Source organism: Mus caroli, unplaced genomic scaffold (assembly GCF_978045245.1).
Source record: "Mus caroli unplaced genomic scaffold, Mus_caroli_1 scaffold_13, whole genome shotgun sequence".
NCBI classification, from domain to species: Eukaryota; Metazoa; Chordata; class Mammalia; order Rodentia; family Muridae; genus Mus; species Mus caroli.
This window is the reverse complement of record NW_028227268.1, coordinates 20,163,295-20,190,677: the sequence shown is the minus strand read 5'-3', so window position 1 is coordinate 20,190,677 and position 27,383 is coordinate 20,163,295. Positions and strand designations below refer to the sequence as shown.

Sequence of the window (27,383 nt, the reverse complement as noted above, 5' to 3'; positions counted from 1 at the left end):
TGTGTGAGACCTGAGGCGGTGTCTTTCTCAGTCACTCTCCCAAGTTATTCCCTGAGACAGGATCTCTGACTAAGACATTTAGGTTAGGCTGGCTAGCTGGCCAGTAAGCCCCCAAAATCCACCTGCCTTTCCCCTCAACTCTGAGGTTAGAAGGTTATTTTTCCACATGGTTGCTGGGGATTCGAACTCATGTCTTCATGCTTGTACAGCAAGCTCTTACCATATCATCTCCCCAGCCTCTTATGGTATCACAAACAGCTCTGGGTCCTAGATGTAAGATCCAAGGAATATATATATATATATATATATATATATATATATATATATATATATATGTTTCAGAAAGCTATCTCAGGTCCATCTAAGCACAAAGAAATCCAATGCTCAGCCTGCAGTAGCAGGAGGGCCATGCCACAGGGAGAAGGAGAGGAGGGAGGGTTCACACCTGAGGTGCAAAAGGAGGAGGGGCTGGTGGAAGCTGCACTGAGACAGAAGGTTGGAGGACGCCCCAGCCCTGGAGGGAGACCGGGAAGGAGGCTGTGGTCCGCCTCGCCCGCCCGCTGTGGTATGCTAACTTGGGTAATGAATCAGTATCGTCCACCTGCAGAGCTTCTGCAAGGCTCTGCCACCTGCCTCGACTTGTAAGTGGCCGGTCCATCTGTGGCGATCTGCCTGGGTCCTCCTTTTCATCTTCTGTCACCCACACATCAATGCAGCTGCTCTGACAGCTTTACAAGGCAGACAGAAGTCCCCTCAGGAAGGGGGCTCTGATACCTGCTTCCTAAGTCAGTTTCCTTCGGGGCAGACAAAACCAGCTGTGGCCATTGTTGGGGGTGATCTATCTCTCCTACCAGAGCTGTGGTGTTGTTAGAAGCTGGCCCTTTTGTCTGTGACCTCCAGTCTCCTTTTCCCCTGCTCTGGAATGTGGACTGTTAACCCTGTCTGGGCCAGAAAGCTCTCCTGTTGCTCCAGACTTGGGAGAGGGCAGCTCCTGGGCCCGGGATTCTGTGAGCATGCATAATGGTTCTCACAGCACCACCTGCTGATGGGAGATGCTGCTGGCCACCTTTAATGATGCGACCTGTCCTTGGAACACTTCCGCCACCTGCTGGACGTAACAGGAAAAATCAAGCGAACAGAGAGTGGCCAGGCTCTAGATTTTGTTATTTTATCTGTAATTGAAGTCGTGTCAACAGGAAAAAGGGTATTCAGAGAAACTGAGCTTACCAGACTATCTCTCTGGACCCTCCTCGGCCCACGGGTAGCCCTGCCTTTTCACAGGATGGCTCGTGGTGCCTGCCGTCGTGCCTGCCTTCTGTTTGGGGATCTGGTTTGCTTGGTTTGGTTTTTGTTGTTTTCTTTTTCTTCATTTGAGGTTAAGTCAGTAATCAATGCTTTTACTCAACACAAAATCCTTATCGTTTCCCAAGGTTAAGCCCCAGGGTCTCAGTGGATCCCTGTTGACTGCAGTTTAGATATTTCTGCCCCCCCCCCCCCCCGACCCCCTCCACGCTCTCAGCGAGGCCGCTCACTGTAAACACTCTTGTGTGACATAATGGGTTTGCTGTTTGGTTTGGTTTGGGGAAGACGGTCTTGCTGTACAACCCCAGCTACCTTCAAACTCGCCATCCTCCTGCTTCAGCTTTCCAAGTGCCGTGGCTACAGGTGCACACCACCACACCTGGATAGTTTTTTTTTTTTATTTAATTCTTCTTCTTCTTCTTCTTCTTCTTCTTCTTCTTCTTCTTCTTCTTCTTCTTCTTCTTCTTCTTCTTCTTCTTCTTCTAAATATTTTGATATAATTGTAATTGACAGTACTTGAAATAATTCGGAGGGATTTTATGATCTCCCTACCCATTTCCCCTCCACAGTTCACCAAAGATGCCAGTCCAGCACCACAACCAGGACGTGCAGTGCGCCGACGCCGACACACTCACATCCACCCTTACTTACCTAGTGCTCGCTCTTGATGCCTGCGGCACGTGCTCATGCATCCGCTTCTACACGACCTTACCACGAGACTCGCCTGCCCACCACCGCAGTTAAGGTGAAGAACACCTCTTTGGCCCCAAGGATCTGCCCTGATGTCTTTTTTCATTATTTCTTTATTAAAGTTTTTGAAACAGGGTCTCATGCACCACAGGCTAGCTGAGGGCTAACCTTGATCACCTCCCAGAGGTGGAGATTAGCGGTACCTGCCACCACAGCCCGTTCTTTCTGTCGCTTTTTGATGGAGCTGTCCACATGTCTCGCCCACCCCACCTCTCAGCTCACAGCAACCACCCATCTATCCTTGATTTACATATTTTTCTCTTCAATTTAAAAAAAAATGTTACGCAAATGCAGCCAATGCAGCCAATACCTGGGGGCTGTCTCTTTTCACCCAGCATAATTCCCTGGAGTTGTCCAGTACTGGGTGCAATGACTGGTATTATCCTCCACTAGTTTATTTATTTATTCTCCTGCAAAGAATTTCACTGCCCAAGTTCCCCATGCCCCCCCTACTTATCCCTCTTCTTCCATCTCAACCCCCAGCACACCCTGAGTTCTTTTCTGTCTCTATAAGTCTTATGTTAGCCAGAACACCATGAGATGGACTTACACAGTATGCCAGCTTTCCAGAGTGGTACCTCCAAGGGCTAGGTTTTAGGAGGTTTTTAAAGGCTTCATTTTATTTTTAATTATGTGTGTATCTGTATGTGGGTATGTGCTAAGAGCAGATGCCCATGGAGGCCAGAGGTCCCAGATCCTCTGGACCTGGAGCCACCCAGTATAGGTTCTAGGAACTAAACTCAGGTCCTACCCAAAAGCAGTGTGCACTCTTAGCTGGAACCATCTCTCCTGCCCCTAGGTAATTATTTTTAAATGTTAGGAAAAGGCTGTACTGGTGTGGTGGCATATGCTTTTAATCCTAGCACTTGGAGGCAGGGGCAGGGGCAGGGGCAGGCAATCAGAAGTTCAAGGCCAGCCCGGGCAACCTGAGATCCTACCTCAAAACTAACAACAGCACCACCACAGCAGTTATAAAGCACACATAAAAATCCCAAACACACAAAAGGAAACACAAAACAGACGTCTTTGTAATGTAAGACATTTATTTTGGTTACAACTTTAGAGTGCGTTAACACTGGTGGTAGACTAGAGGCTAAACTTTACTTTTCCTCCCGGATGGCAGGACCTCCCATGCCTGGCAGGTGACAGTGCTCTGCCTCGCCCCACCATCCCCTGCCCTCTGAACCTCTTCGGTCCACTGAATCACTTTTTACGAGTTAACCTAACACTGGCAAAGGAAAGTGGAATACAAGTTAAATATCCAACCATTCTCTCTATGCTATGATCAGGACAAAGCCTGTAAAAGAATTATGAAAAAGACAATTTCCTGTGAGAAAATCTCTTATCCTCGTATTATAAGATCAGTGCTTATCTTGATTAAAACATTTAGCATCTTAAATACTATGAGCAACTTAAGGTGGAAAGGCACCCGCCTCAACAGTGCCCCCTGCTGGCCATGGCATTATTCACACCCACTTGGGGGTGGGAGGTGTGCTAAAGGCCAAGTGAGAATTCTTAAAATAACTTAAGAGTGCAGGAGTCCAGAAGAGCCTTAGTATGGGCCAAGAGTTCCCTCATTTGGTAAGTGTTAGTCTGTGCTCTCAAGACAATAGAACAGCGAAGAAACAGACCTACCCCTGGAAAAGGCAGGCAGACTTTAGAAGATTGAGAAGAGAAACCATTTTTACGTTTATAATTTTTACCTGGATGTTTATAAGTCACAGAAAGTGGCTGGGTCTGAGGAAGAGGTGGTGGTGGGGGACCCTTAATTCCTATTCCACCACTTTCCATGGATAGAACACTATCCAGGATTCCCCACCCCACCCCCTACTCACGGGCAGCCATGGGGTTGGCTTTTCACAACATCGGTATTTTACCTGAAGAATAGTATCTAGTTTTATAAACACGAGGTAAAGCCAACCACGAACCGTTGAACTTTCAGTCCTAATGGAAAGCCAGGAATCTCCCAAAGGCTCTTTCTTCAAAGAGGTTTCCAGTAGGTGCTAGTGACTGTCCTATGGGCTGGTCACCCAGAAGAGGCAGGGGGAGGGAAGCCCAGCCTCAGAGTGGAGAGTTCAATGCTATGTGTCACCATGTGTTACCTAGACAAAGAGAGACCGTGTCCTAACTGACTGGGGAGCCACAATTTTCACTTCCTTCTCTGGAGATGGCTCAAAGTCATGAGCACTTGGACATTGTTGGGGGCAGATTTCAGGTCCAAGCCAAGAACAGCCCAGTTTCCTTAAGCAGCAGGCCTGAGACTGCTTCTACTTAGCTTTAAAGAGCTGACAACTCTTAATTATCTTGAACTTTTTTTGTTTTTTAAAAATGGAATCTTAGTTGGGCAGTGGTGGCATTCGTCCCAGCCCTCAAAGGCAGAGTCAGGCAGATCTTTAAGTTTGAGGCCAGCCTGGTCTACAGAGCGAGTTCCAGGACAGCCAGGGCTGCACAGAGAGACTCTGTCTCAAAAACCAAAGCTCAAAACCCAAAACCTAGGATCTTGGGACTGTAGCCCTGGCTGAAGTCTCGATATGTAGACCATGCTATCCTTGACCTTTCGGGGGTCTTCCTGTCTCTGCCTTTCATGAACTGGGCCTGTAGACATTGCAATCATGCCTGGATATCCCAGATGTTTTTGGTTTGTGGTGTTTTTGTTTGTTTGTTTGTTTGTTTGCTTTTTCAAGACAGGGTTTCTCTGTCTAGCCCTGGCTGTCCTGGAACTCACTTTGTAGACCAGGCTGGCCTAGAACTCAGAAATCCGCCTGCCTCTGCCTCTGCCTCTGCCTCCTGAGTGCTGGGATTAAAGGCGTGCGCCACCACGCCCGGCTGTTCTTTCCTCTCTTTCCCTCTCTCATAACACATGAACCAGTTCTGTCAGCTCTACAGTGTTATTCTGAAATGCACATTGTATTGAGCAAGAGAGCCACTTGGAAACTGAGGCACACAATTTGGCTATGGTCACTTCATTCTGGGCAAAAAAAAAAAAAGGATGACCAGCCCTATGTGTCCAGGGTTGCTGTAGTCACACAGAATAGGGGACAATGACCATCCAGGCTGCACAGCTCTGCTCTTGCTGTGATCAGAGGTCTTTACCCTGGGAGTGACATCCTAAGACAGGTCTGCTCCTCCTGCCTCTTGCAGCAGCTCTGGGAAAGGCATGTTCCTTACCTTAACCATGAATACTGCTGAGGCTTACACTTAAAGCTGAATTTGAAACATTCAACAAAAATCCCTGATATTTCTTTCCCTCCAAGGAAGGTTTCTCTGCAAACTCCTGTAAGACATCCTACAGGCAGGCAACCAGGCTGCTGGGATCCGGGTGCCCCACGACAACAACTCTCTCTATACACGGGGTACTCAAAACAGCTCTGGTTCTCATAAAATGGGCTTTTATGAGACGCCTATGTGCCGGGTGCTGGGGTGGTGGCTGACGGCTCTGTGTGACCCTGGAGACATACAAATAATGAGAACGTGAAGTCCCAAAAGGATTATGTTCAATCTCTGGCAAATGTGCACACATACAAGGTCCAGCGTGGTTCAAAAACCGCCCTTAGAAAGTTCTTTTAAAGGCTGTTTCTTTCTTTGCTCTCTCTCTCTCTCTCTCTCTCCATTCTCATGGTGCCGCCAAGTCTCGATTCTGTCCAGTGAGTCAGTTTCAGGATCCTGCACAGACACCGTGGAACCAGCAGAGCCTCCCGTAAATGGCCAGGGTGAGCAGAGGGGCCTTTCATTTTCCTTCTGTCCCCAAAGGGACAGGCGCCCCTTCCAACATATGCACCCGTGCACACACCCACGGACACGAGCTGCAATTGGCCAGGTTCCTCCTCCTAATTATTCTTAGAATAGCAACCAGAATGGCAAGCACTTGGCGTGATGACTTGAACTCACCAACACTATAATTCAGGATAAAACCCTTGCAATTCTCCAAATGGAGGTCCTTTGTTTGTTTGTCTTTAATAGGCTGGACCTCACACCCTGTATTCTGAAAAGGGGGAAACCCTGCCCAAGGCATCACTCTTCTAACAAGCAAAGGAACAGAGCCATCCTCAGGGAAGGCTCTGAAGCAGCAGATATAGATGGTAAGCTCTCTGGCAAGGCACACTTTAAACATTCCAAAGAATCAAGATAGCCTCTGGGAAAAATGGATTTGCTTACCCAAGGGCCCCTATGTAGTATTTTTAATTCTAAGGAAATAATTTAAAAATGCAGCCTTTTTTTTTCTTTCTTTCTTTTTTTCTTTTTGGAAATCTAGTCACTAATCTATCTCCACTCTGCTTCAGAACTTAATGCCATGCCTCTGCCTCAGCAGGGTGTGTCGGGCTGTGAGGACCAGGGACAGACATGGGGAGGTCAGGGCCTGTGTTTGCATAGTTCCTTTACCAGGCTCGGTGGTTCTGGACCACACAGGAAGAACCCAGGTGGGGGAGGGGTCATGAAGAGTGCCCATGTCCTGGACCATGCACCCTGATAGCCCTCCCGCCCTGGGTCACTGAGATGTATCTATGCCACAGGTTTCCTCCCTGAGCCTCACCTCAGGGAGAGACATAAATTACAGGAAAGGATGGCTAAGGAGCAGAACGGCTTCCTCATATGCTCCCTAAGGGTGGAGTGGCCCCCGGGGACCAGAGTGGGACAGATGTGGGCACGTGTCTGGTGGTGCAGGGAGCAGGTATACTGTGTTTCCTAAACATGGCTGCCAGGGCCCTCCCAGTCAGACCTCTGCAAAAGAGGCTGTGGGTACCCTAGAGTTTCACCTTGCCCTCCTTGGCTAGTCTGTCATTGAGCTGGCAGAGTTGGGCCAGGAAGCCATCGTTGGGGCCGATCTCACGATTCTGCCTCACAGTACTCAGAGCAGACTTGACGTCCATCTTCTGCCGCATCATGAGGTAGGCGATAACTAGCGTTGGGGAGCGGCTGTAGCCCTCGCGGCAATGGACAAGCACCCGGCCTGCAAGAAACAGGGGAGACGTGGTAACTGTGGAAGCCCAACCTCACTGTAACAGTCAAAGTCTTCCATATAACAGGCATATCACCATGCGCCCACCCAGAAATGACCAGGGATGGCAGGGTGTCAAGAGGTCCTCCACCGCGGAAAACTGGCAACAGCTACTCACGTTGAACACCTGCGCCCCCTACTGCCCAGCAATGGCATGCTGGGAATTGAACTCAGGACCTCTGGAAGGGCATTCGGTGCTCTTAACTGCTGAGCCATCTCTCCAGCCCCCTAATAAGTCTTTTTTTTTAAAAAAAAAAAGAATTACTGATCTAGGTAGAGAGTAGTGAGAAGGCTCAGTGGGTAGAGGAGCCGATGTCAAGCTGATGAGTTGAACTCCACCCGAACCCACATGGTACTGAGAACTTTCTGTAAGTTGTTCTCTGGCAAACCGAAATAGCTCAGTTGGGAGAGCATTAGACTGAAGCTGTTCTCTGGCTTCCCATGTCCAGTCCAGTCATCCCTTCATCCGCAGCATGTGCGCTTCCCCGCCCCCATCAAAGAATTAATGATCTAGTCAGGTGTGGCAGTACACATCTGTAATTCCAATACTCTAAGAGGTGGAGGAGACAGGGAGTCACTTTGAACTGCAAGCGCAAAGCCAGTTTGGGCTAGGGAACAAGCCCCCACCTCAGAAAAAAAAAAAGAATATGGAGATGTCTCAGTGGGTAAAGGCATTTGCTGCCACACGTGATGACCTGAGTTCAACCTCTGGAACCCACATGATTGGAGAAAAGAACTGTCCCCTGTTCACAGTACTCTGACATCCCCACACACCGTGTCATGCACGAGCCCACACGCACACACAACTACAATAAATAAATAAATGTAAAAATGTAGAGTAATATGCAACTTACTAGAAAGAACATGTATGAGGCACACAAATGTGTGGCTCCACAGAGCAGAAAAGAGGCCCAAGTAAACCAGGTTAGAAGCCTGAACAGTGGTAACCTGGGAGTACTGTAGGCAGAGACGTGGGAGGGAACATGGAGTGGGCTTTCTGGGGTGGTAATTGTGTGTGTGTGTGTTTTAAAGATTTATTTATTTTATGTGAGTACACTGTAGCTGTCTTCAGACACACCAGAAGAGGGCGTCAGATCTCGTTATAGATGGCTGTGAGCCACCATGTGGTTGCTGGGAATTGAACTCCGGACCTCTGGAAGAGCAGTCAGTGCCATCTCTCCAGCCCCTGTGTTCTGTTTCTTGATCACGGGTTGTGCCATTCAGTGAACTGCACACTTTGTGACCCAGACCTTCTCTGTATGAATGTTATCCTTCAGTCATGAACAAAACATGAAACCTCGTAAGTTACCACCCGCCTGTCATCCTAGCACTCAGGAGGAGGAGGCTGAGGCAGGAGGATGGCAAGGTTGAGGCCAGCTCAGGCTATAGAACATTACTCTCTCTTAGCACAAAACAATGTACATAATTAGATAAGCAAGATACTCTAGCTACATGTATCCATACAATGTAACCCATGCGAAGAAATGAAGAAGGGTACTGAGACCTTTTAACCTCAGCAGTTAAAAGTGCTTGCTTTAGATTCAAGTTTGGTTCCCAGCACCCACACCAGGCAGCTCACAAGCTGCCTGTAACTCCAGCTCCAGGGAAGGCCATGGCCTCTTCTGGCCTCCATAGTATCTGCACACATGTGGCACATGTGCATACACACAAACAAATAAAAATATGTTTAAAAAAAAAGGAATGCAGTACAGTGGTGTGTGATTGAGCAGAGCCAGAACCCAAATACTCAGACCAGGAAGAGGTGCAGGCTGCGTGACTTCACTGACATAAAAGTGTGCAGAATGCACACTGTTCTCCAGGGACAGAAGGCAGAGCAAGAGGTGCTTGAGAATGGAGGATGGAGGGGACAGGGGACATGAAGAACATGGGGGTGATGGTCACATTCACTGTCGCAGATGTGGTGATGGCTTTACAGGTGCTTGCTTGTGCCAGAACTTAATGACCGCCACATTAAATCCATGCGTACACTTTCCTGAACCCAAATCATGTCTCTGCTACGTGTATTTTAAAAGAATGGATTTCAGGACTGGAGAGATGGCTCAGCAGATAACTGCACTTCCTGTTCTTGCATAGGACTGGGGTTCAGTTCCCAGCAAACATGTCAGGGGACTCACAGCCTCCTCCAACTCCAGTTCCAGGGGATCAGATGCCCCCTTGTGGCCTCCAAGGGCTCCCGCACACACATGGCACACATGAACTCATGCAGGCACACACACGTGCACATAAAAATAAATAAATAGATAAGTATTTTTAAAAGAATGTATTTCCAATACAAATATAAACAACACACACACACACCGACAATGCCCTCTTGTAGCTCCCCAAATTTCCCTCCCTGGTATCCCTCCTCTCCTCTCTCCCTGCATCCCACACTGCCTCAGCCTACAGCTTATCCCTTCCTGCCCACCTTCCTGCAGACTATGAGCCATTCCCACTCACACACACACACACACACACACACACACACACACACACACACACGGCTTCTGTTTCCGTCTGCATCACCAGTGAAGAGGAAACTCAGAATTTCTCAAGGGCAAGGAAAGCAATGGTGGGAAGAAAGGAAAGAAGGGAAGTGGGGGAGGGAGAGGCCAAAGGTCACTGTCAGGAAAAATCTCATCACACTGCGGGGAGCCGCCCTCCTCTCACCTCACCCCCACTCCTCACCCCTCCCAGAGGCAAAAGCCCAGCCCCTCTCTTCATCCACCTGCTCCCCACACAGAATGCTTAACTCACTGGCTTGCCATCTCTTGCTTGCATTTCTCCTGCACAGGGAGCTCGCCCTCTACCCTTGCCGCTTGCTGCCACTCCACACTCCACCCGGCAGCTGGAAAAATCTTCCGGAACTCAGCTCTGACCTGTCATCATTCGCAGGGTGGAGTCTAGTCTCTGAAGTGTGGCTTACAAGGCCTATTGCCCTCCCCTATCTTCCGCAGCCTGGGCTATGCAGTGAGATTCCAAGATTGCCACGGATACATAGCAAGAGTCTGTCTCAAAAAAACGAAACAAAACAGAGACAGAAACAAAGCCCCAGGCCAGTGCCTGGCACACAAGAGCACTCGATAAACATCACCCAGTGCTGGGAGTCCCCCAGGGGCCCCAAGCACCTGTGACCCTGCTGGCCATACACAGATCCATTCTCCTTCTGAAAGATGGAGTTCTTTCAGGGCCAGGATTGATGCTCGGCCATTTCCAGCATCCACCGGGTATCATCATCCCTCTGCTGAGTGAGTGAATGGCTACCAGCTACACCTCCTCACAGGCATTATTTGGAAAGAAACTGCTGACCCAGAATTAAGAGCATCTCCTCTGCATCCCTCTTTCTACCCCAAACGCACCTCTACTTGCCCAGATCCTCCTGCATCAGAAGATGGTAGTCCCCCCACTTTCCTACCTTTCTCTCTCTGGCTATTACCTAAAGTTCTCAGTAGGGGCTTTTACTGATCCCGCTGGACAGTGGGACCCTCTGCAGGGTGGCCACCCTCCTGTTTCCCACAGGGAGCATGCTCAATTACAACCATGCTCCAGTCCCAGCCCACACAACACCTCCTTCACACACCCTCCTTAGAAACACATGATGGCTCCCTCTTATACACAAACCCAGGCTCCTTCCCTACTCCCTGGCACACTTGCCTGTGTGCATGTGTATGTGTGTGCTCACTCACACTTTCCTGTGAACTCTAATGTGCACTCTCCTCTCTCACTCTCTCTCTCTCTCTCTTTTTTTTAAGATTTATTTATTTATATGTATGTAAGTACACTGTAGCTGTCTTCAGACACTCCAGAGGGAGTCAAATCTCGTTACGGATGGTTGTGAGCCACCATGTGGTTGCTGGGATTTGAACTCCGGACCTTTGGAAGAGCAGTCGGGTGCTCTTACCCACTGAGCCATCTCTCCAGCCCCTCACTCTCTCTTTCAAATTATGTGTGTGATAAGCCCGAGTGTGCATGCCTGGTTCACATGAGTGCATATGTGTGTTTAAACGCACACTTGTCTATGTGCATGTGGGGGCTTAAAATTGGCATCTACTGTCTTCTTCAGTTTTTTTATTCTCTCTCTTATATGTTAAGGCAGGATCTCTCACAGAGCCCAGAGCTCAGTGTTTTGCTATTCTGGTTAGCCAGTTCTCTCTGATGATCCCCCATCTCTGCCTCCCGAGTGCTGGGATTGCAGGCAGGCCACTCTGCCCACCCAGATTTTAAGAGTACTCTAGAGATCCAAACTCTGGTATTCATTGGTCGCCAAGCACTTCAGCTGCTCAGCTACCTCCCTGCTCCCAGCCCCTGGTTTTCTCAGTAATGGATTCCTGTTCTCTAGAGTCCTGAAAGTGGACAGAGAGAGGCCAGTATCCATTTTATCTTAGCAGTGTACCCACAAGGCACCAGAGCTCTGCAAATGGACAGAGAGAGGCCAGTATCCATTTTATCTTAGCAGTGTACCCACAAGGCACCGGAGCTCTGCAAGTGGACAGAGAGAGGCCAGTATCCATTTTATCTTAGCAGTGTACCCACAAGGCACCGGAGCTCTGGGATGCAATCCCCGCTTTGTTCAGCAACCACCCGCAGTGAACACTGTGAACACCACATGCTGGGGAGAAACCAGGGACATGGTCCCCGAGAACCAGCCTGAAGGCAGGCTCCAGAAAGAGGGCCACTATGCCTAGTGGTAAGATATAGATAGGGTTTGCCATAGGATGGGGAAAAACTAGCAGGAAACATTCCAGACCAAAGATCCAGTCTCCCCATACACCAAGACAAGAGGTCAAAACAAGTCAGCATGTATTCCCTGTAGTCTAAAAAGAGGGAGCCGGGCGTTGGTGGCGCATGCCTTTAATCCCAGCACTCGGGAGGCAGAGGCAGGCGGATTTCTGAGTTCGAGGCCAGCCTGGTCTACAGAGTGAGTTCCAGGACAGCCAGGGCTACACAGAGAAACCCTGTCTCGAAAAACCAAAATAAATAAATAAATAAATAAATAAATAAATAAATAAATAAATATAAATAAAAATAAAAAGAGGAAGTGAAGGCAGAATGCCCCAGAATGAGGATGACCAACCACTGCCATGTGAGCAGGGTGAAGCCTCACTCCCTTAACTAGCAGGGCCGTGTTCTCCATCTATCCAGAGTGAGAAGCACAGAACAGCTGGAGGAGAAGGGCTCGGGTTGGGTGTGACAGGGATCAAGAGGGACCATAGGGCCCTGGCCTTAAAGTCTGCAGCTTTCCCAGTCAGTTACAGAATGTACAGCTTTGGCGGGATTCGTCATCGGGATGCTGAAGTGACCTGCTGTTCCAGCATCCTACCTCCTAAAGCTGCTTCCAGAGCATTGCTTCCAAAACAGCCTCAGGAGGGCGGGGGCTGGAACAGCAGCAGGTCACTTCGGCATCCCGAGGATGCACCTTGCCAAAGCTGTACATTCGGTAACATGAGACTCTCACGACCAAAGTCTTAGTACTCTTAAGATATTCGTATGGATTGTGCAAGGTGCACAGGTCAGTTAAGGATGAGTTTTGTCCCTTCTTTGAGCAGGCGAAAGACAACTGGCTTTTTATGAGTTAATTTGATCCATAAACAATTGTAATAAAGCTTCATACTCTCGTGCCATATGAAGGAGGTCATGAAGAATCTTAAGGATTCCACCACCAATAAGATTTATTGTCTAAATTTAGCTGAAGTTTTGGCTAGAGACATTTTTATGTCTAACTCGGTTATTGGGCTGTTCCCATGGCTCAGAGGCAGAGGGATCAGATTTAAGAGCTGCAAGGAGAGAAACCATCCAGCATTGTAGGTGCAAAGGGAAGTGGCCCTAGGGGCTTCTCAGAAGGTAACAGGGCAGCAAAGATAAAATATAGATTTAGAAGGTGTTAAGCCAGGAACACCAGAGGGAAATGTGTGCTAACCTCGGGGATGTTCAGAAATGCCCAGTCACTGAGCTAGTTAAGGCATATCAAAATTAGCTCGTGTGTGTGTGTGTGTGTGTGTGTGTTTCATTCGTGAATGAGCTCTTGAGCTGATGCAGCAGTATGCACGGTCAGCCAAGAGCCAAAGCTGTTTAACCGTTACACCAGTCAATAGAACTTCTGTAAGTCCAGTGGTAGGGAGTTCTCTTTGGGAATCACCAGGACAGGGAAGCTGCTGTGTACCCAGGAAGCCTCTATGGAGCACAAATAAGGCCAATTACACCTGCAGTGGGCCACCCCTCCCCCACAGAGGGAGAACCTGTCTGCTCTGCTGACATCTGCCCTGTGACCCTCTCACCCTTCTGTCCTGTCTGACCGCTAGCCAGCTCTCATTCAGCCCTACTTTCTGTCTGCGGCTGCAGGGAGCGAGCGGCAGGAAGACTTAACCCAGGATCTCTAGGCTGCTGACCTGGAGCCAGTCGTGGCCACTCATTCCTTTGGCGAGGTGACCACTCATGAATGCCTAGCCAATAAAAGGGTAGGAAAGCTCCACTGGGGGGAATTCTGGGGAATGGTTCACTTGCTCAAACAGGCTGGGGATGTGGCAGAGTCTTTATGGTGCTCAGGCCTAGGCACCTAAGTTCAGATCCCCAACGCGACATAAAAGCCTGGCCCAGCACATGCCCCTGCAGTCCCAGGGCTAGGGAGGTAGAGAAAGGCAGAACTCTGGAGCTCACTGGCCAGCAGCCTAGATAAACCAATGAGCTCCAGGATCAGGGAAGAGACCCTGCCTCAAAAAATAAGATGGGGTGGGTGGGGAACGATTAAAGACGGTGTTCAGTATCAATCTATGGCATGTGTGCACACACATGTATACACATACATGAATACAAAAAAGGGCACACTCAATTAAAGGGAAAGGAGCATAGCTACCTAACTGCTGCTCTCTGTCTGAAATATTATTATCCATTGCCATGTATATGGCATAGACTATATGCAATGGCCCCCATCGGCTCACATGTAGGACACTTAATCCCTAGTTGGTGGATATTTTGGAATGTTTCTGGAACCTTTTTCAAGTGGGGGCCTCTTTGGAGGAAGCAGGTCCCAGAGGGCTTATGTCCCACGGTTGCCGTAATGTAGGTTCCTTACCATTTTTATGGGCCAGCGCCTGGTCAATGAAGTCTGCGGCCCTTTCAAAGTAAGCACTGAGGTTGAACTCCTGCGTGTCATTGGCCTTGATGCCCAAGTAGATGATGCCAGAATCCTCGTAGAAGCTAGCACTGGTGTTAACGTGCATGAAGGACCTGCCCTCGGCAGCATTCAGGACGTGGGTGATGCCCAGTTTCTGCAGCTGGGTGATGTCCTGAGCCACAGACCTGGATGGGAGGCAGTGGGGGAAAATGAACAGGCAGCCCCGGAAGGAGGAAGATCGGAGCCTCTTGGCAATAAGGAGCCCGTACCCGCTGCCTGCTGTGGCTCTTCCTGCCTCATCTCATGACCTCTCCCCTCACCCCAGCCATATACGGTTACCGGCAGCTTCCCCAAATAGACTCGTGGTCCCACACCCATGCTGTTCCCTCTGCTTCCCTTCCCCACCTTCTGTGTAGGCATTCGCCTGTCATCCTGCGGAGCCCTCTGTGGGATTTCCCTAGCTCCTTCCGGTGTGTGTGCTGCTATCACAATTCCTATGTTGTAAGGATGGTATAGACAAGCGATAGGGAGTCAGACATGGTAGCACACACCTGGAATCCTAGCACTCATAAGCCATGGGAGAAGGATATGAGTGTGAGGCTAGCCTGAGTTGACCCAGTAAGACCCAGATTCGAACAACGAAACAAAAGAAAAATAGACCCTAGAGTTGGAATGTCCGGGTCTCAATCCAGCCCTGCCATTTACCATGCAGACAAGCTTAAGCAAGCCACTTAAATCGTCCTGTGCCTAGTTTTTCCTCTCTGTAAAATGTGGATAGCAGTGCCAACTGCTTGGGGTGGGGGGTCCTGAGTGTTAAAGGGTGTTCTGTTGGCAGAGCCTGATGCTTTGGTGTTTATATCCCAAGGCTTCAGTCTGTCAGTTCTTTGAGTGGTCTGTCCCTCAGTACCTGCTACGGTGCCTGTTACGGGGTAGGTACTGAATAAATGTTCAGTGAATGGGTGAAGAATGGAACTGTCACATGTAAGGCTCCCTGAAGGATCAATCCTACCACACTGGTAACTACAGTTCTGAGGCTCTCTGCAATGTCTTAGCACTAGAGTAGCCCCCCAATACGATGGGAGTTAGAAGGTACTTTGACTGAATGGTCAAAGAGGCCCTTCGCTTTCCCCTCACAACATCCAAATTTAAACTGCAGTATCTTACAAAGCAATGTCTCCTGCATAGTCCTGTCTACCTGTCACGCAGCCCCTAAGAGAGATTAGAACTGCCCCCCCCCCCCCGCCACGTGAACAGAGCCTAAATTCTGCAGGACAGGAAAGGCGGGGTTGGGGTGGGGATGTGCCTGTGCTCATGTGGGCTGCTGAGCCAGAGCGCTGTCCAGATGGGAGGAAAGCGCAGTCCAGAAGCAAGGCTCTGCCTCCACCTCCTTCTGCCTCTCATGCCTCGAGATTGGAAAGTGCAGCTCACACAGACTCCCTCACTGGCCTGAGAGGATGTGCCAGAAGTCCCTTGGTCCAGGAGTTTCAGGTGGACGAAGAAGCTTTAGTTTTGGCTTTAGGTACTCAGTTGATCCTCCCAGCTGAGCACGGCCCCCATGTCAAGGTCAGATTTGCATAGAGGGCAAAGGATGTGTTCTCCATGGCAGCCATCAGTCCTGACACTATGCCTAGGCAACCTACTGCAGATAAACTCAACAACCTGTCCCCCAGCAAGCAGGCTCCTGAGACTGCCAAGCCCCCTGGCTTCCTGGGTAGTTGGGGTGGGGAGGACTGGGAGAGGTTCCCTAAGACTATGCAGCGACTGAGCTGGAGGCTGACCCTGTGAGTCTGTTTAGCCACTTGCTCGGGAGCAAGAATGCACAGCCATGTTGACAGAGTGCTGAAGAGTGAGCCCATATATCTCAGCTCTCTACCACCAATCCAACAGTCAGCAAATACACCATCATGACCACCACCGTTCTGAAGAGTGAACACCATATGGTGTTTGACACATAGTAGGTGCTCCGTATGGAAATAAGCGATGCAGTACATGCAACCTGCCCCCCAAATGTCTGGGACTAGTCATGTGAACCCCCTCTGGCTCTGCTGCAGGCTAGGCAGCAGGTCCTAGGTGCAGGACAGGAAACACACATGTAAGACATTGAAAGATCCTTACAACCCGTCAGCCACCCCGGCCATCGCTTCCTAGTGTGCAAAAACAGAGCTTAGGACTTTAATAAATGGGGTCTTCACAGTCATGAAAATCCAACGTGGATCTTCCTGCAATGTGGGTCATGCCAACTTTTATCTTGGTGTTAATATTGGTTCTCTCCCACTGCTGAGAAATTCTTATTAATAACATGACTAAAGTTTTCTTTTTAAAATAAGAACACATACGAGCTCAATAATATACACATTTCCTAGTGGTGCAATTAAGAGGAATTTTCAGATGGCTCGGGTCTTTATCATTTTGTTTTTTTCCATCTAAGTCAAACTTTATCTGGAGAAGCCAGGAAAGCCTTGGCTCAGCTACTTCCTCTTCTAGGGTATTTTAGGGTATTTAGATTTCCTGACACGGACAGGAAAAGCTCCACACCCGGATTGTAACGTCATCCCGTTGCCATGGCAACGAAGGCAGACATTCCACGGTGACCTCACTGCAGAACTAGACAGCTGTCACATGACGCGCGGCCAAGAGACAGCCCTGCCACCTGTTAAGAGAACGTGGTAGCCTTGACCCCGCCCAAGCCCAAGCCCAAGCTGATAGAGGCTGAGGTCAGAGTCGGGCACTTTGGGGGTTGGGGGGCGTCTCTGAGCATGGGGAGTCCAGCTCCTCCGCTTCATGCGCGGGGAGTAGGCGTCGACTCCAGGCTGGTCCCCAGCACCCGCTCTTGCTCTCAGGTCGGTGACCGCGCCCAGGATCCACCCCGCCCCCCGCCATGGACCCCACTCCAGCCCCCAAGTAGTCGGGGCCCGCTGGGAGCGGCTGCGGGGCTGGCCCTCCCGGAGACTCACGCGTTGCCCACGTAGACCCTCGGGACGACCTCGTTGCAGGGCTGGCTCGGGAGGCTGTAGCAGCCGCTGCCATCCGAGAGCAGGTCGTTGAGATCTTGCACCGAGAGCTCGAACGAGCTGGACATGGCGGCGGCGGGGCCCTGCACGCCGGGGCAGGAGCGAACGAGGGGGAGAAGCCGGGTCAGCGGGGCGGGGCTGCCCAACCCGGAGCCGCCCCGTCCCGCCCCGGAGGCGGGCCCACTGGGTGCGGGAAGCTGCGGTCACGCTAGGCAGCGCAGAGGACACGCGCGACCGGCCAAGCGCTGCAGGACCCCGGGGCACGTTCCTGGCCAAGATGCCATCACTCCCGTGTCATCCGTACTCATTCACCCTGGCTAAGGCAGTGGAGCGCAGGCACTTCATTTACTGAACCCAATGCGGGACGCCTGGGTACACCTGGAGTCGCTCTTTCAAGATAATGGGTACCCCTGGGGTTTGCTGTGAACCCTTCTCGCTGCACACCAGCAGAGTGGGCATCCATTCCCTCACCCCAAACACACACGTCAGAACACATCTTCCCAGCCCACGACTGCTGAACCAACAACCTGCCCACCCAGGAGATGGATCCGTACCCAAGGTTACAGGAAAGAGCCCTACTCTGGAACACTTCTTTTAATGTTTGATGTGAATCAGCATTGAACTTTTTAAAGGCTGAAGGTATAGGTCGCTAGGTTTGGCATCTGACCCTGGGGGACTACTTTAACCTTAACCTGTGTGCTGGCAACTAAAAGGGAGGAAAGCAGTTTGAACAGCTATAATTTTGTGAGATCCGAAGTGTCTACGAAATCTGTAACTTTTGAGTGTAAACACAATATAAATGGAGAATTCTCACACCTGACCTGTGACAGTCAAAACACAGGTGCACTAAAAATTACTGTACAAAACTGTATTCAGTCACATATAAACTGTCACATATTTATATTTGACGCATTAATGGATTTCATGTTTACACTTGGATCCACTCACTACATATAATATATATATATATATATATATATTACGATATATATTTACGATATATATATATATCGTAAAATCTCAAACATTTCTGTCCCAAGCATTGCAGTAAAGAATATGCAACATCTAACTCCTAAGAATTGCTGGAAAGCTGGCAAGATGGCTCAGAGGGTAAGAGCACTGACTGCTCTTCCGAAGGTCCTGGGTTCAAATCCCAGCAACCACATGGTGGCTCACAACCACCCGTAATGAGATCTGACACCCTCTTCTGGTGCGTCTGAAGACAGCTACAATGTACTTATGTATAATAATAAATCTTTGGGCCAGAGCGACTGGAGTTGACCTAAGTGAGCGGGTCATCTGTACAGCTATAGTGTACTCACATACTTAAAGTAAATAAATAAATCTTTTTTTAAAAAAAATTGCTGGAAAGATTCCAGAAACATTCAAGGGGTTGCGGAGGTTCCTAGGCTGACAAGGTGCCCAGCATGCACAAAACCTTAGTTCAATTCCCAGCGCGGAATATACAGGCGTAGCGGTTGCAGAAGCAATTGACAGATGTTGAGCACTCACTGGGCCTGCGCCCTGGGCTGTGGGCTGTGGGCTGTGGGCTAGTGTGGGGGTAAATCTTCCTCCACAGGTTCCTTTACAGCTGTTCCTGGAGCAGCTGTCATCCCACTGTGAGCCACATGGTGTCAGTAGCGAGTTTCCACTGAGAGCAAAGAGCACAAAAAGCGTCTCTCCAGTTGCCAGAGAAGATGGCCCGGTCCCTAACGCCAAAGGGGCAAATACAGTCTCTGGAGTGCAGGACTCCCCAGTGTGTCTCCTATTAAGATTTGTTTTCTTTATGGTTTTGTTTGTTTTCATACTTTCGTTTTTTGAGGTCGGGTCTCATGTAGCCCAGGCTGGCTTTGCACCGTCAGTATATAACCAAGGATAACTTTGAATCCCATCTGCCTGCTTCCATTTCCCAAGTGCTGGTATTGCGAGCCTGTGGCACTGCTCTGGGTTACACTAACTAAGCTTTCGAGTGTTTCGCTTTCCCAGAAAAACTTATGGTTTCAGACCTTCAGGGAGACCTCGCAGGGAACTGTGATTTCTTAGCTCATAGCTCAAACGGCAGGATGAGGGTTGGAGTACCCCCCACCTTCGTGAGCCTCTGCCTGTGCCAGGCAGGGACATCATGCCTTTCTTTTCTCCTCCAGCCTTGGAAACATCTACTTCCCAGGCACGTAAGGAACTTCAAAGCCCCCTTTCCTTCCTCCTGACATGGACCTGACTTAGCACGGAATCACCATTGCTTTAGGGGAGAAGAGAAGAGCCACTTACCTTGACTGAATCATAACACAGGGAATATAAATACCGGATTGTCCCACACCCCATCACCATATATAAATTTTAGAAAACTTTTAGAAAGTGCCCAGAGACAACCAAACATGCTATTCTCCTCTTCCTCCGCTGACTTGCCCCTGATGTCATAACTGGGTAACTATGACACCTTGTCATGGGGAGAGCTAAGTGCCTCACAGAGGAGCCAAGGTGTCTCATTTCTGAAGCTAGACTAGGAGGAGAAAATGAACAATTCCTTGGATTATCTAGCCTACCCTGTAATCGTCTCTAATCACAGGCAAAGCACAACCTTCAGGAAGAAACTGGACTTTGGCCACTACATATTGCACAAAAATAGAGTACAAATAGGTAAGTGGGCAGCTGGCGTTGGCCTTTGTCACCATTTGGAGTTCTAGAAGCCTCCATCAAAAAGGGTATTAAGAGGAAATTATACAAACCCTAGCTGTGGGGTGTCGTGGGACACAATGGTCGGCGGCAGGCTTTTGTCTTCTGCCTGAGCATTGGTGTGCTAGAAAGAATTCAAATTTTTAAAACTCTTTAGGGCCAAAGTTAGAAAATAAGAGCTCAGTGCCCAATAGACTCTCTAGGAATGTTACGAAGTGGATGGGGCAAAGATGCCATCGGAGTGAAGGGAAGTTTGTCCTTATGGATTTTGAGAGAGGGGCTCACGTAGTCCAGGGGGGCCAGGAGCTGGCTGAGGGTAAAAGATGACCTTGAACTCCCACTCCTCCGTCGGCTACCACCTCTGGAGTTGCTGAATTATGGCCTGCACATCACCACTTGGTTTAGGCAGTGCTGGGCACCAAACCCAGGGTCTCTGGTGTGGTGAGCTGGCATTCTACTGACCCTGTCCATCTTGATAGATTATCAGCCCTCTGTCTTCTCTGTCCGTGTCCTTCAGCGATGGCAGGAGGGAAACATTAAACCTAGTTGAAGTTGCTAGGCTGGATCTCTGTCAAAATTCAAGTGCGGGATGTTCAGTGGTTGGGGTTGGGTGGCCTGGTGGGTTTCTAAAGCTGCCAGGACCCTACCGTGTAACAATGTTTTTCCCCTCTAGTGAAGCCTGCCGTCGATACCAAACCTCCAATGGCACACACACATTACATTTTAAAATTGAGCAAAATCCAGGTATTCTTGCCACCCGTGGCTGTATTTTATTGATTCTTATCTTTGTCTCCCTCTCCCCCCCCCCAACCCCCATTTTTCGAGACAGGGTTTCTCTGTGTAGCCCTGGCTGTCCTGGAACTCACTCTGTAGACCAGGCTGGCCTCTAACTCAGAAATCCACCTGCCTCTGCCTCCCAAATGCTGGGATTAAAGGCGTGCACCACCACTGCCCAGCTTTTAACTTTGTCCTTAAGAGATACCCATTTCCCCAGAGCCTTCTAAATACCCACCAACCTAAAGATTCATTAACATTCCTCCCCCATCGTCACTCCTTAAGCTCTGTCTGGGCTCCACCAGGCCTCTCACCATGCCCCCTTTCCCTCAAAGTCCCATTGGAGGGTGTTGCATGTCACTATGTGGAGACAGTATGGGAGTGATGTCACTGTGGTGGGGTTTCTTGCCAGGGTGAGCAAAAGAGAATCGACAAAATTGAATATGAAAATAGACAATTGTGTCAGAAAATTGCGAATGCCTATCGAGGCCCTGCCAAGGTGGACTGCTGGAATGAGTATCTTTCAAAAAGGTAGCATTCTCCCTCCCGCTCCCTCTCCCCAATTCCCCTCCCTCCCCCTCCCCCTATCTCTGCACTTTATTCTCAGAGAACTCAACCTTCTCTTTGGGTTTGATTGAGAGAGGTATACTCAAAGGATGTTATTTTGGAGAGAAGCAAGAGACCTTGCTATGAAGATTAACGGCTTCCCAAGCAGGAACCTTTCTTGGTGTGAAATCCCCACCTTTCAAAGACTTCCCAGCTCCCTTCAGAGCTTGTCCCAAGCACACACTTGCACACCTTGGCAAAACGCTCACAAGTAGTATTGGTTCAGATGGAAAGCGGTAAGCGACAGTTTCTCAATTCTGGGGGCTGGGGAGTCCAGAGATGGAGGGATGGATTGGTGGACTGGGGGTTGGCCTTGGTGGGGGGGCTGCTTGCTTTCTGCAGAGACAGCCCTCTTTGCACTGGAACTTCATGGCACGGGGGCACCCTCTTCACTGGGAGCCATCCCTGTTTCTGTAAACCAAGTTTCCAATCCTAGTTCACATTATAACCCTTGGGGGAATGTTTACAACACACCGAAGTCATGAGCGTTTGTCAGAAACATAGATGAACGTGTTTGTGTCTTTCCACAATGTTGGGACTTGTGTATCGGATAATACTAAATACTAAATTCACACTCCTCAGCTTTTGTTGGCGGCAATTTGCCAAATACTTACACTTTGGTTTTTTGTTATTGTTTTGTTTTTGTTTGTTTTTGGGGGGGGGTCTCCCTGGCTGGGATAAACAGGGGTTCTTTTATTCTTATTTTAGTTACGATATTAACTCTTAGAATCCACATTACAAGCCACACAGGAAACATGTCTCTCTGTGCATGTATATGTGTAGGTTATCGAATGGTTACAGGAGTTTAAAGAAGAAAGCCATTCACAAAGCTGGGGAATGACAGACAAGAGACTCTGTCTTCATAAGAGAATCCAGATGAAGGCCTTACTGGAGAGGATGCTGGGGCTATGGGCAGAAGAATTAGGTAGCAGGGCCAGCCTGAGCTATACGGTTGAGTCCCCCTTCAGAGGCAAAAGGCTCTAGCCTGATCTAGATGAACACATGGAGGGACTGGGAGATTTCAGGTCTGTGTGGGTGAACAGGACAAAGCAGATGACAATTCAAGAATCAACAGAGGGGCCTGAGGTGTCCTGAAGGGCCTGGCACAGTCAGGAGCTTTTCTTGGTCTGTCCTTTGATCCACATATCTGGTCAGATGACAGATAATTGGGACCATCAGCTTTCCAATACAAGATGGCCACTGCTTTGTGGGGTCCAGGAGAGAGAGAGTTATACTCTTTTCTTAGTCTGGTTTGTTACTGTAGTAGTAGTTGTTTTAGTTTAGTTTGTGTGTGTGTGTGTGTGTGTGTGTGCGTGCGCGCGCGCGTGTATGTGTGTTTTGGTTTTTGGTTTGTTTTGTAACAGTGTAGCCCTAGTTGTTCAGGACCTCACTCTGTAGACCAGACTGGCCTCAAACTCACAGAGATTTGCCTGCCTCTCTCTGACTCCGGAGTGTTGGAATTAAAGGTGTGTGCCCAACTCTTGAGCCTAGTTTTTCTCATTTTTTTAAAAAAAGAGTTATTTAATTATAGATGCAGTGTTTTGACTGTATGTATGCCTGCAGACCAGAAGAGGACACCAGACTACATTATAGATGGTTATGAGCCACCATGTGGTTGCTAGGAATTGAACTCAGGACCTCTGGAAGCGCATACCAATGCTCTGAACCTCTGAGCCATCTCTCCAGCCCTCTCCTATAGTTTTAATGTGTTCATGTGCCCTGACAATTCCAATAAACCTTTACAAATGTATAGGATAGGAGTCCCTCTACTCCACAGAATAAATAGTCTGTGACATGTGGGTGGCACTGGACAGATGGTGCTGTGCGCATATCCACCCAGGTGCAGGCTCATCCTCACTCCTCAAAATAGAGTCAAAAGCTGCTTGTGAAGTGGAGTCTCTCAGGGCAAGGCACAGGATGAAAACTCTCTTCTGCAGTATGGAGTCATTTCAAGTTGGAGTGTAGTCTGAGCTCAACACGAAGACCTAAGCTCTATCTTATATAAAGGGAGCAGACTTCTAGCAGGCATTGGAGCTGAGGGCTACTGATGAAAGCCTATACCCACTTGGTGTATTTCCCAGAATGCACTGCCCCAAACTTTCATCCCATCCCGGAGACATGTTCTTCTTGACCACACGCCTGTCCCTGCCCTGGTTTTGTGTCTTTCAGCTTAAACAGAGAATCAAGGAACCGAGAGCTAGTAAGAATCACCATGGAAAACCAGGGCATCCTAAGGCGGTTGAGTGATCGCAAACCCAACTATGACCGCAGGTCATCGGAGATGGACTGGCAGGCATGTGGATGCCCTTATCATAGTCCCAGGTGTACCTGAAGTTAGTCTATGCTCATCAGAGAGGCTCACCCTTAAGCACCAGGATCATGTGAAATGCCACAGTCAGAGAAAAGCCCCACATGGCAAGCATAGCTCACAGATGCAAACTGAAACAGCCAAAGGCATCTTCGTGATAAAGCTACTGAGTTCAGTTTCAGAAAATCTGGGCAACAACCCTGCCCCAAATTTGAGGGAGGGCAATGTGACCCTGTATGTGGTTGATCGGCCCCATTTAGGAACAATTCTTCAAATGTAAATAAAGGGAGAGTTGGTGCAGAGGCTGAGACAGGAGCATGACTTGTTTAAGGACAGCCAGGACTACTTAGTATTGAGATCCTGCCTCAACACACAAGCAAATCAGCCAAGCTCCGAGGAGCCATGAGCAGTGTTTTACTCCTCTTCCTACCGTCTCTCAGCCGTTCTAGGGATTTAGAATTCCAACTCTCAGACCAGCGTGCCACATTGACATGCCTTCTTTCTGACTTTTTTTTTTTTCAAGAATTCAAGACGATATATCAGAAACACAACAAGATATCTTCTCTTCCAAGAAGACTAGGTATGTCCTTTTTATTACAGCATAGGGCTATCCCAGTTACTACCAAAGCCCTTGCAATTCCACTTATGGCCAAGAGGGACCTAGCACAGGGGAAGAGGTGAAGACCCACTCAGGGAGCTGAGAGCTCGTTCATTCTTCTGGAAATGGTGTTTCTTGTCGCCAGCTTGGAGGCTTTGTGGGAGTCGAAGGGCAAGTGACCTTGGCCAATAGGACATTAACAGGGGAAGTCCAGATGGTTCCGTAGGTAAAGGCGGGAGCCTGGTGGCCTGAGTTTGATCTTCAGGTGGAAAGGGGAAGGAGGAAACCCACTCTGACTTCCGCATTTGTGCTGAGCCCCACCCTATAATAATAACAACTTTTTAAGTTCCTAGTAAAAGGCATGGCCATTTGAGCATCTGATGTTCTTAGATATGTGATTAGTAATGTGGTGCTAGGCCTTCAAGGAAGGAAGGGAAGATAAACGGATACCCAGGCTTTCCAAAGAACAGTGCTACTGTGGATATCTTCCCTCACCTCCACTTCCTCCTCCTCCTCCTCCTCCTTTTTACTCTTCTTCTTCCTCCTCCTCCCTTCCTCTGAATACAAGGTTACTCACCACGGAAAAGACACCGAGAAGACCCTAAGATCTCTTGGCTGCTCAGGATCTTAAGACATCGCGGAAATGGCTGCATTCTCTGTCTTAGGATGCTACAATAAAGCTTGGCACAAAAAAAAAAACAGGGCAAGCAAATGGAAGGAGATGATGAGCCTTTAATTTTCAGTCTGTGCGTGCACCTGTGTATTCCTGAGAGGATATGCACTTGTGTGTGTGCACATGCATGTGTGCACTTGTGTGTGTGTGTGCATATGTGTGCACTTGTATGTGTGTGCATATGTGCACACGTGTGTGTGTGCACTTGTATGTGTGTGCACGTGTGTGTACACTCTGACACTCGGTGTCTTCTTCAACCACTTGATTTTGAGACAGGGCCCCTCACTGAACCCAGAACTCACTGAGAGACCTAGGCTGCAGGGCCAATGAGCGCCAGGGATCTGGCTGTCTCTGTGCCACCCCCAAACCTGGCTTTTATGTGGGCGCTTAGCAATCCAAACTTGGGTCCTCAGCTTATGCTTTGCTGAGTCATCTCAGCTCCTAATTTGTATCTATATATGGCCTTGAACTTGCTAACTAGCTGGGAGTAGCTCATTTATGATCCTCTTCCTTCACTTCCCTAGCACTGGAATTACAGGTATGAGGCACCTCGCTGGATTTATGCCATACTGGGTATCAACCCCAGGGCTTCATGCCTGCTAGGCAAGCGTTCTACCAACTTCACTATACCCCCAGGTTCCTCTCCCATTAACTTTTATGCTTATCCCCTCTGGCTGGAAAAACCTATGATTCTTTCTCCTCACTTGAGTGTATTTATTTTCAACACTTAAGAGATCCCATCCCCTGCCCCACCCACCCCTGAGACTTCCATGGCCTGCTTGAGTTGTATCAGGCATGATTTCAAACGTTTTGAAGTTTCCTTTTGCTTTGATGTTAACTGGTCTTCAGCTTGGTTGCACTAAACCCAGAGAACACATCCTATGACTTCAATTCTTTTAAGCTTCTTAAGGTCACCTTCTGATCCCAGGATACAGTTATCAAGGCAAGAGTATTGAATTTAGTACTATCAATCACTTAAAATGGGGTGTCAAGGGGCTGGAGAGATGGCTCAGCAGTTAAGAACACTGACTGCTCTTCCAGAGGTCCTGAGTTCAATTCCCAGCAACAACATGGTGTTCCATCCATCCGTAATGGGATCTGATGCCCTCCTCTGGTGTGTGTCTGAAGAGAGCAATGGTGTACTCCTATGCAGAAAATAAATACATCTTTTAAAAAAGGGTGTGTGTCAAATTGCCCAGTGATTATAGATTTGTCAATTTTTCCATTCACCTCTATCAATTTAAAGATTTTATTCACGTGTATATACGTGTGTGTGTGTGTGTGTGTGTGTGTGTGTACACGTGCAGGTGCCCACAGAGACCAGAAGAGTGTCATATCTCCCAGATCTGGATTTACAAGTTGTTGTGAGCCAACCTGGGTGGCTGCTGGAAAATGAACTCCATCGCTCTGAAAGAGCAGCCAGTGTCTCAACTGCCTGTAGCTCTATTAAGTTTTGCTTCATTGTCTCAGATGTTGAAGCTAGGTCCTTGAGTGCATACTTAAGCTCACAGTATCTTCTTGGTATGCTGATTCATCCTCTCTTATCATTATAAGATAATGTCTTATTAATCCCCTATTTGTCTCTAGTAATTGTCTTGCTCTGAAGTCTGCCTTATTTGACGTTATCATAGCCACTACTGTCTAAAAATCCATGTTCTGCTGACATCTTTTACTCTCTCCACTTTTTTTTTTCTTTTTTCTTTTTTTTTTTTTTTTGGTTTTTCGAGACAGGGTTTCTCTGTATAGCCCTGGCTGTCCTGGAACTCACTTTGTAGACCAGGCTGGCCTCGAACTCAGAAATCCGCCTGCCTCTGCCTCCCGAGTGCTGGGATTAAAGGCGTGCGCCACCACGCCCGGCCTCTCTCCACTTTTTAAGTGATGTGTGCAGGTCAGAGGACAACCTCAGGAGTCATTGTCACTTTCTACCTTGTTTGAGACATGGTCTTTATGTTGCTAGCTCTCGTATGCACCAGACTACCCTACCCTCGAGAATCTGGCGATTCTCCTGTCTCTATGCACCAGACTACCCTACCCTCGAGAATCTGGCGATTCTCCTGTCTCTGCCCACCAGTGGGCTGCAATTACAGACACAAGCTACCGTGCCAACTTTATTTTGGCTCTGGGGATTTGAACTCAGGTCTCCACGTTTGCGTGGTAAGTGATTTAGCCACCGAGCCATGTCCTAGCTCCTCCTCCCTTCTTTTAAAATACAGAAGTGGTTCCTCCACAAATATCAAGCAGGGCATAAGGGGGTGTGGTCATCTCTATTCTGCCCATCTGGTGCCGGTAAAGAAGCCAAAGAGATGAGAGTCAGTTCTGGTCCCTTCTGTATTGTTGGCTCATCAGGTCCCACTCCTGTCGTTCATTTCCTTGTTTAGAGCTGCCCTTGGGGCAGGTCTCCACAATTCTACTTCCCTCCTCTGAGAACACCAGCCATCCCCCTCATTCCTAAGATAGTCTCACAGAACGCAGGCTTCAACATTAATAGTCCTTTGTCCTCAGTGTTTGACGTGCTTGCCACCTCTTCCCAAGGCAAAAATAGAACTCCAGTTACTTTCCTTCCTGGCTATTTTTTTTTTTT

The 27,383-nt window shown here is 48.8% G+C and overlaps 2 protein-coding genes across 3 annotated transcripts; one reads left to right on the top strand and one right to left on the bottom strand.

The window, feature by feature from the left end:
• Positions 1–3,077: 3,077 nt before the first annotated feature.
• On the bottom strand, positions 3,078–17,295 carry Dusp3 (dual specificity phosphatase 3). 2 transcript variants are annotated; one of them, XM_021178124.3, is made up of 4 exons: positions 17,114–17,295; positions 14,118–14,344; positions 6,807–7,000; positions 3,078–5,715 (listed from the first exon to the last, which is right to left on the bottom strand). In XM_021178124.3, the coding sequence occupies exons 1-4, from the start codon at positions 17,236–17,238 to the stop codon at positions 5,590–5,592; spliced, it is 672 nt and encodes a 223-aa protein (XP_021033783.2). In that variant the 5' UTR covers positions 17,239–17,295; the 3' UTR covers positions 3,078–5,589. The 2 variants fall into 2 exon arrangements, with proteins under 2 accessions (XP_021033783.2, XP_085685672.1); XM_085829546.1 differs by having other exon boundaries at positions 3,078–7,000; positions 17,114–17,292.
• A 2,334-nt stretch (positions 17,296–19,629) lies between these two features.
• On the top strand, positions 19,630–24,831 carry Cfap97d1 (CFAP97 domain containing 1). Its single transcript, XM_021178127.2, has 6 exons — positions 19,630–19,807; positions 20,517–20,587; positions 21,030–21,148; positions 23,393–23,516; positions 24,055–24,111; positions 24,698–24,831. The coding sequence occupies exons 1-5, from the start codon at positions 19,684–19,686 to the stop codon at positions 24,109–24,111; spliced, it is 495 nt and encodes a 164-aa protein (XP_021033786.1). The 5' UTR covers positions 19,630–19,683; the 3' UTR covers positions 24,698–24,831.
• The last annotated feature ends 2,552 nt before the right edge of the window (positions 24,832–27,383 follow it).

What these genes read in the sequence shown, in the direction of transcription:
- Cfap97d1 (XM_021178127.2), top strand. Translation starts at nt 19,684, where the DNA reads ATGAACAATTCCTTGGATTATCTAGCCTACCCTGTAATCGTCTCTAAT. An exon ending in CAAAAATAGAGTACAAATAG is followed by an intron (nt 19,808 to 20,516) that starts GTAAGTGGGCAG and finishes TTTCCCCTCTAG; the next exon opens with TGAAGCCTGCCGTCGATACC. An exon ending in TAAAATTGAGCAAAATCCAG is followed by an intron (nt 20,588 to 21,029) that starts GTATTCTTGCCA and finishes GTTTCTTGCCAG; the next exon opens with GGTGAGCAAAAGAGAATCGA.
- Dusp3 (XM_021178124.3), bottom strand. Translation starts at nt 17,238, where the DNA reads ATGTCCAGCTCGTTCGAGCTCTCGGTGCAAGATCTCAACGACCTGCTC. An exon ending in AGGGTCTACGTGGGCAACGC is followed by an intron (nt 14,345 to 17,113) that starts GTGAGTCTCCGG and finishes CCTCCCATCCAG; the next exon opens with GTCTGTGGCTCAGGACATCA. An exon ending in GGCGCTGGCCCATAAAAATG is followed by an intron (nt 7,001 to 14,117) that starts GTAAGGAACCTA and finishes TGTTTCTTGCAG; the next exon opens with GCCGGGTGCTTGTCCATTGC.